General features: G+C 40.7%; 1 protein-coding gene across 1 annotated transcript; it reads right to left on the bottom strand.

Moving 5' to 3' along the window:
* Positions 1-623: 623 nt before the first annotated feature.
* Positions 624-7,158, bottom strand: LOC126949923 (serine protease 58-like). The gene is made up of 5 exons (XM_050782885.1): positions 6,855-7,158; positions 6,108-6,261; positions 4,587-4,837; positions 1,660-1,796; positions 624-933 (listed from the first exon to the last, which is right to left on the bottom strand). The coding sequence occupies exons 1-5, from the start codon at positions 6,892-6,894 to the stop codon at positions 784-786; spliced, it is 732 nt and encodes a 243-aa protein (XP_050638842.1). The 5' UTR covers positions 6,895-7,158; the 3' UTR covers positions 624-783.
* Between the last annotated feature and the right edge of the window lie 1,729 nt (positions 7,159-8,887).

Here is an 8,887-nt window from a genome sequence, read left to right as displayed (position 1 = left end):
TTACAGTAAGTATGTCCAAATCTTACAGATGTTACTTCCTTAGTATCTCTCAAATCAGAAATTGCATGGTATTCTGTTTACTGTAAAAGCTTCAATGACACCCCCTCTAATTCCTATGAGATAAAAATCTAAGTTCCTTTATAGAGTAGGTCAGGCCCTTCATCACCCAACTTTTGCCTGCCTATATAGAATAATATTTTGTTACATTATTTTTCCTTCTCTACAATTTATTTTCTACCCTTAAGGATTGCTTATTTACATATATTTTCCAGACTTTACCACACTTTCATATGCTTTTTTACCTTTTAATAAACTATGTGCTCAGTTTTACAATATCCTCCCCTAATTTGTCTGCCTCTCTGGTGTTACTTCTCCTGACACTGCCACTCAGAATGTTTTATTTTATGTGTTCATGGAGCTTACTGCTCATCTCTGTTGTAGCAGTTATCACAAGGTACTATAATTAGCTAACTGATGGCCAAGGTCATGTCATAGTCACTCAGGCATCCTTAGCAAAGGCAGTGCCTACTAAACAGCTAGTGGTTAATTTTTGAATGAATAAACACAAGGTGAAGAGGTTGCTAAATTTCTCATTATCCTCAAAGTTTACATGACAAAGGCATCAGGAGTCATGGCATGGGTTCTTAGCCACTCATTTTTTTTTTTAATCAGATGTTTCCTCTTTGGATTTTGTTCCAAAATAACAAAGATGAAGAGAGTTGTAGATCCAGTGTAGAAATTATGAAGAGGTGGTACTGAGGGGATTTTGGGAACAGAGACGCCTCAGTGGGTATCCATAATTTTCAAGATCCATCTTGCATAGTGATGAACATCTATGAAGAATCCTTCACTTCCTAGGGTGACGCTTCCTTCTGCCCAGGACAAGATTCCATGCAACCTCCCATTGCAGATGGCTGGGGCTGCCGAAACTTCCTTATAGAGAGAAGGAACAGAAGGTCAATGTGTCCTTGTCCTTACGGAACAAGAGTAAATGCCAACTGGGTGTGGTGGCTCAAGCCTGTAATACCAGTACTTTGGGAGGCCAAGGTGGGTGAATCACAAGGTCAGGAGATCAAGACCATCCTGGCCAAATGGTGAAACCTCATCTCTACTAAAATACAAAAATTAGCCGGGCGTGGTGGTGCGTGCCTGTAGCCCCAGCTACTCAGCAGGCTAAGGCAGGAGAATCGCTCGAACCTGGGAGAAGGAGGTTGCAGTGAGCCAAGATCACTGCACTCCAGGCTGGGTGACAGAGTGGACAACATCTCCAAAAAAAAAAAAAAAACACACAAAAAAGTAAATGCCAAAAAGTGGCACATAAGAATAGCAAAACCATCTAAGAGAATGGGCTTATTTTTCTTGAGAGGTGGCAGACCTCTCTTTACATCCACAGAAGTCTTACCTCTAAGGTTCAAGCTTGACCCAACCCCAGAGCAAGCAAGACAAAGGACAAATAGTTCTACCCTAAATCTCTGCCACTCTGAAAGATGAGAAGGGCAGTGGTTAGAAACCCAGAGGTGAGTAGGCAGGGGAGAGGGACTTCAGCTCTTTGCTCCTCACTCTCGGGAGGCCTTTTGGATGAGTGCTCTTTGATTCTGCATATCACCACTCGTCCCATGGGACTCTTGCTATCTTCCTGTATACAGAAGGGAGAAATACCTTGTTTTCAGATAGGATCCTTAGAGGGTGTCCCACACAAATGATGTTTCCTGCCTGTTCTTCTTTGAGTCTATCCTGACAGTCATGGAATGGAAGAGAATGTTGGTTGATCCATGTCAGGATGTCAGGATCACTGACTGTGGGAAAGAGAAAACAAACTCCAGAGTGACTCCTCTTATCACAAGGGCTCTTGTAACCAGATCCTGTTTTGTAAATAAATTCAGTCCTGAGAATATTCAATGCAGGTAGCAGCAGACACTCCATTCTCCATAGGATTCCTTGTTCAGGAATCTCCATGGTGGAGAAGTAGGTTTATAAGTCCCCTTTGTCAGATATCAAATCCATAGGTCTTTCTGTACTATGCATCTTTTATAAAAAAATTGAAAAAACTGTGAGTTATTAGTGACCACAAGGAGAAAGAGACAGTAATGAAGCCATCGTCCCAAAGATTTTGCCCCTACACATACACCTTTATTGGGTATCTACTTGATCCTTTTCACGTTTAGTTATAAAGGGAAAAACTATTTTAATGCATATAAAACTGCTTTTGAAGTTAAACAGATTATTTATAAGTGTTTATAGTATGTGTATTGATATAAATATACATATAGGTTTCCCCCTAAGTAGTTGCCATGTTGTTCAACTCCATAATAGCAATTGCTATTATACTGTCAACTTCAGGATACAGGGACTTTAACCAAGGTATTATGTAATTTAAATTTCTGGTAGAGAATAGCAAAGAGAGAGGAAAAAAAAAAACACTGACCAGAGATTGCTCAAACTAAGTCCAGTGTTGTTTAAGGAGCAGGGTTTTTTCTGATAGAGTGCATCCAATCAAATGCCCTAAAGCAGATTAGGCCAGAAGGTGTCAGGTCAGAGAAGAAAGAGAAATTATGTTCAGTTTTATGTTTTTATGGGAACTAAATTAAAATATGTGTAAAAAGCTAGGTGAAAGTAAGTTAAGTTACTTAAAATAATGAATTTCTAACAAATATTGGAAGTCCTGTACCAGAAAGCTTATAGAGGTATCGTTTGTCACTGTGATTTTGACATTCGGAACCTGTATACCTCTGTATAGTTTTGTTTTGTTTTCAAATTGTAAGGAATAAATTACATCTGTAAATTGTGATTCAATTACTTTGAATAAGACTTATAAAGGACAAAAATCATCCAAGCTGCAATTGTTCAGAAAACATGTTCACCTAGATTCCCAAGTACTTTGTTTCTAAATTGAAAAATGAAGCTGCAAAATACGGAGAATATAATAGTTTCTGCTTTTTATTTCTGTTTTTTTTTTTTTTAATCAAAGACTGACTTTTAAAATTCCACTTTTAATTGCTTTTACAGAACAGGTACATTGTTCTGTAGCCACCAGAGAAAGATTTAAACCTGATTAATAGATCCAGGACAACTTGCTTGAGCGAACATGGCTTTTGCAAGATAATCAATGTCAGCCTTCACTTCTTAAAATCAGCTGATCAGGATCAGAGGTCCTCTGACAGACACGTCTCAAAGCACCAACCAATCAACAGCAATCCCCCTGAAGTAGCCAGGCCTCGACAGATGATGGGACCCATTCATACCTCTGAAAGTCCTCCAATCCCTCAACTCCAAGCTTTCCACAAACCCCATATGCTAATCAGCACTCCACTTTGCTTAGTGGGATGGTGCCTGGTCAGCATTGCTCTGACTTGCTGTAATAAGCAATAGATTTAGGTTTGTCATTTCATTTCAGATACGAAGTGGTGGCATCCTTATCCTCAACAATACCTAAAGAGAGAATAGTGGAGTAACAGCCAACAAGGACCAACAAACACATTAGAAAGTAACTTTCTTCATAAGTGTTCTTTACTAGACAGACTCCTGCAGAGACCAGATCTTTCTGCTCATCCCAGTTTCAGCTCACAGGGGAGACGGGTGTGTGCTGCCACTGTTTTTCCCATGAAGCATGTCAGGCCAGGGAGATACCAACTGATTATGCCATAATAATCAATTTCCTTATGAACCACCCAAGTCTCCACCTCTTAGTGGGAACTCTGGGATGGAGGAGTAGGTATGAGTAGCACTCTGTGCAGGGAACCAGCTCTGGTGACAGGACAGGTGCTCCCTCAACCACTGTCTTGTCTCCCAGGGTTCTCTGCACATAATTGGGTTCTCTGTGGAGGGGGCAGGAAGCATCCTCTGCTGCTTCACCGCATCACATATATTTTATGTTCATTTCCCCCACTGTTCTTCCATTGTGTGATGGGTTTTCAGCAACTATCAACGACTAAGTCACCCTCCCACAGACTGCCTTCATGCTGTCTTTTGTGCATGAGGACTCCTATTTCTCCCACCTGTATTTCAATCCAGTTCTCTGGACTCTTGTCTTCAATATTCTAGAAATATAAAAATTACTGTCTGCTCCATTTTTTGATGTCAGAGCGGCTGCCCTTTATCAGTCTCTTTGAAATTTATCATTTTCTTTTTTTTTTTTTTTAAGGCGGAGTCTCGCTCTGTTGCCCAGGCTGAAGTGCAGTGGTGCGATCTCGGCTCACTGCTAGCTCCGCCTCCCGGGTTTATGCCATTCTCCTGCCTCAGCCTCCCGAGTAGCTGCGACTACAGGCGCCCGCCACCTCGCCCGGCTAGTTTTTTGTATTTTTAGTAGAGACGGGGTTTCACCGTGTTAGCCAGGATGGTCTCGATCTCCTGACCTCATGATCCTCCCGTCTCGGCCTCCCAAAGTGCTGGGATTACAGGCTTGAGCCACCGCGCCCGGCCCAAATTTTATCTTTGACCTCCAGTGATGGTGGTTTGGGGCCCTGGCAGGAATCCCTCTATGGTGGATAACTTTGTCTCATAGCAGTGATTTCCATTAGGGACATCCCACTACATTTTCTCCCGGCTCCAACCTCCTCAGCATAAAGAACACAGCATCCAACACTTACGGTTTTTATATTCATTCCAGGTCCAGGTTGGAATAAAGCAGGACTCATTAAATGGAATGGGTTCCAAGGCTATGGCTATAGTCCCCACATGCGGGTTGAGTGAAGCAGGCGTTGACAGTTTGATCATCATTAGGTCATTGTTCAAAGATTTTGCATCAAAGTCAGGGTAGGTCACAATCGATGAATAGTTTCGTATCTGTTGTTTCTTATTTGTGATGCTAGGTTGAGAAACTCCCAGTCGGATTTCAACACTTTGGAAGAAAGAGGGCAGAGAGATGAGAAGAAAGAGAGTCATAGGATGACAGATTACAAGAAATGCTACAGGCCACCCTCCTTAATTGTTTTAACTTTATTTCTTAACCTGAGAACAGACATGGCCTTCCTTTGTCTATAAAATAATAGCAATAATTTACAGAATTGTTCTATTAGAGACATAAATTTGTAAAATGTCTGACATGGGGTCTGGCACCTAAAACACAGTCAGTGGAGCCTTGTTATTAAGATTTTTATCATCTGAATTAGCAGCTAATAGAGAGGCACCACACATCCTGTTCATGGGTTAAGTATGGATGTAAGAAACAGCATCTGCGTTTTCAATTCTTATTCTGGAAGGATGTGAACTGTGTATTTCCTTTGTATTTCCCATATATCACAGAGCAGAGGTTAGTCTGTGTTAAACTAAACTGCCTTGAGCAGCCAGATGGCTGAGATTTCTGAATTTGAAAAGATCCTTCTATACTCATGAAACTTGATCACACAACACATTCTCACATACAGCAGAAACACTGAGATTTGCAAGGAATTGCTTGATTTTGTACTGTGCTCCGGTGCCCTCTACTGTCACTGCGTGATACGGCTTTTGCCTAAATCTTTGACCTCATCCTATGGGCATCCCCCCTACTCATTACCCTTAGTTCCTGCTGATTTCTCTGCTTGCCAAATACCTTAATGTCTTTGCTACTTCAGGGATTATATGAATATTGTTTCCTTTGTCTGGAATATCCTGCAGGATTTATTCATTTGGCTGGCTCCTCTTCCTATGGAACTCACCTCTTCAGAGATGATGGACATGACCACATTAACTAAAGCAGATCTCTTGTTTCATGCCCATATATTACAGCTTGCCATTAAAAAAAAAAAAAAAAAACACTTTGTTTTTGGCAGTTTATTTGTGTTGGCTACACCCTCTACCAAAATGTAAGCTCTATGAGGGAACACTTATTTTCATCTTGTTCCTTCACAGTTTTATCAGTGATTAAACAGCCCTTGCTATATAATGAATGTTTAACAAGTATTGTTGATGAATGAATATTATTTACTACCCATGAGAGGGAATCCTCTGACATCTTCCTACTGATCTCCTCCTAAACTGCCCAAATTTGTATTCTATTTCCCATTGGGAACAAGAGTCTCTCTTTTTCCGTGTCTTCTGATTTTACTAAAAATTTTCTGGGATGCTTCACCAGATCTACATTTGTTTGAACAGATTCCTCCTGGCTCACAAGAGAAAGGGATACTTACGGTAAGGGGCAGTGGGCAGCTGTCAATACCCAGTCAGGATGAATGAGAGACCCCACACAGGGTTCTGGGAAGGACTGAAGATAGACCATGTAAGGAATAGTAAAATTGTATGATGATTCCTGATTATCTTTAGAGTCTTTAGCCAGAACAGCTCCTGGAGAATCAAGGGGCCGTAGGTCGAAAGAGAGAAAGAAGTTAAAAGGCCACAACTGACTAGGGTAGTTTTCCCTAACCTAAGGTTTTCAAACGTAATATAAAGGTCTTCAATTTATCTTTTATATTTTAATCAAAGAAAATTATGCATGTCCCACAAGTTATACACAATACGAAAACTGACACATAGCTTTGCTGAGATGAAATTACATAAAAATTCTGTGAAACTAAATTACATGCTGATCAGAAACTCTTACTGGCAGGGCTTGTGTGTTACAAAGGTGAAAAAATGACGACTTGAAATTTTTTTTTAAAATTCACTTTTGCCATAAATTGGGATAAAAAATTACTGCCTGACTTTGGTGATGAAATAAATAGAAAAGCTTAGGGCTTCCAGAGCCCCTGACCCAGCTCACTCCCCTTTTCCAGGCCCATGTCCTCTAATGTGGTTCCTTTTGTTTTCTTCAACAGTTGTTTTATTTAAGTGTCCTCCAGTTCCTAGCTCTTTAGTTGTGCCCAGCTAATCCTCTTTCCCATCTTTCATAGACTACCCTGGGTGTCACGCTAGGCAGAAACAAAGCCCCAAACTCTCACCAGCTGCACTCAAGAGAGCGACGATGAGAAAACCCTTCATGGCAGACTGATCTCGCCAGGAGCAGACAAGTTGATTAAGCTGTAAACTGTCCCAATCTTTAGTCCAAGTGTTCTTGTCAGGAACAGCTGTGGAGAAACACTAATTATGGGCAGAAGAGAGATGAGAAGAGAGCAGTCTTCAAACGAGTCCTTATCAAGACCCAAATATATACGGCATTGCTGGGAGCCGTGTCTGATGTGGGTGAAAGATAGTGGCACAGACCAAACCAAGGTCCTGGTGCCCCCTTTCCTATCCTACAAATCTTGCCCAGAGTCATTATGTACCTGCTGATTTTCCCTCCCGTCTCTGTGACACAACCTTTCTTTATTGTCCCCTCCTCCCTCTGTGACTTAAACCTCTCTCCTTGCCCCCCCCCCCACCCCTGCCATCTCACCTCTTTCAGAGACTTCCAGAAGATTGGGGTATGAAATGCACTGAATAAAGCATTGCTTTTTTCACCCCTTTTAATTTTAGTGATGAGGAAGCTGTGGTTCTCTTGGAAGTTAGTGGCAAAGACAGAACTCAGAACTCAGTCTTCATATTCTCTGTGTCAAGGCTGAACCCTATCTTAGCCTGTGTTCCCAGAAAAAAGCAATGATTAAGAAATCCCCCCACCATTTTGTGTTCTTGGAAATGAATTACCACAAAGAACTACCTTTCCCATATGCCTTAGATAAGACTCTCTCCCCCTTCTATCTCCCAACTTCCAGAAAATTTCCCATGGTTCTCTTGCTTACCCGTGACACATTAAACACAGACCTTTCCTCTTTTGCCCATACTTGCTGACATGGCCAGACACAGACCATCCAACTCCCCATTTTTTGTTTCAAAAATATTTAGCTGAGATTAGAATGGTTTGTCTTCTCAAAAGTAGCTACATTCAAAAATAAACATATCCTATTCAGCCAACTGACTGAGACTTCCCCCTGATTGTAAAACAACCCCAACTATAAATCTCCCCACCTCAAACTTATATTTCTCTCCCTATAAAAGGTCCAGGGCAAAACCACCCTGCCAAGACACTTCATAATCTTCAGATCTGGGATGCTCTCCTATTGGGTGGTCTGAATACAACCAGACTCCTTACTAGTTCACTTTTTGTCTTCTATGCTGATTATTCTCTCAAAATGCACCCCATATTTTCTTTTTATTAGCTACCCTTGTATGATAACTTCCAGGCTGTCCCACAGAGGCAAGTAATATCAGTAGGTTCAATCCCACATTTTGTATAGAGTAGACTGGACAAATGCAAACTGATCAGGATCAAACTGACCTTTATCAGAGTAATTAAAGAGCTGACAGTTATAAAAGTCCATAAACATAACATTCCTATATCTGTAAAAATTGTAGGCAGACTTAGTTCTCCTAAAATTTAATTATTAACTTAAAACATGTCATCAGTATGTTCCCATGTACTCTAAACTTTTGGAGACAACATTTCTTTAGTACCCAAAGATTTTAAAATAATAATAGTTATAATAATAAAGTCAGTATTTGTTTTGTACCATGTGAAAAATACCGTGTTATATGCGCAGCATGTGTGACCTAATTTATCCTTTATCACAGGCCTATACATTAAATATCATTATTACTCACTTTCAAGCTGAAGCTCTATATGGTTAAAAACCTTGCTTACTGCCGAGACCAGCTCAGTTGGGGAGACCCTAACCCAGCGGCACTAGAGGAATTAAAGACACACACACACACAGAAATATAGAGGTGTGAAGTGGGAAATCAGGGGTCTCACAGTCTTCAGAGCTGAGCGCCCCAAACAGAGATTTACCCACATGTTTATTAACAGCAAACCAGTCATTAGTATTGTTTCTATAGATATTAAATTAACTAAAAGTATCCCTTATGGGAAACAAAGGGATGGGCCAAATTAAAGGAATAGGTTGAGCTAGTTAACTGCAGCAAGAGCATGTCCTTAAGGCATGGATTGCTCATGCTATTGTTTGTGGCTTAAGAATGCCTTTAAGTGGTTTTCTGCCCT

The sequence above is a fragment of the Macaca thibetana genome, chromosome 3 (genome assembly GCF_024542745.1).
Source record: "Macaca thibetana thibetana isolate TM-01 chromosome 3, ASM2454274v1, whole genome shotgun sequence".
Taxonomy (NCBI): Eukaryota; Metazoa; Chordata; class Mammalia; order Primates; family Cercopithecidae; genus Macaca; species Macaca thibetana.
This window is presented reverse-complemented; position numbering and strand designations above follow the sequence as displayed.

Coding starts and splice junctions, on each gene's coding strand:
- LOC126949923 (XM_050782885.1), bottom strand. CDS start 6,894: ATGAAGGGTTTTCTCATCGTCGCTCTCTTGAGTGCAGCTG. Junction 4,838..6,107: donor GCTGCCCACTGCCCCTTACC/GTAAGTATCCCT, acceptor TTTCTTCCAAAG/TGTTGAAATCCGACTGGGAG. Junction 934..1,659: donor GGATCCTATCTGAAAACAAG/GTATTTCTCCCT, acceptor TCTCTCTATAAG/GAAGTTTCGGCAGCCCCAGC.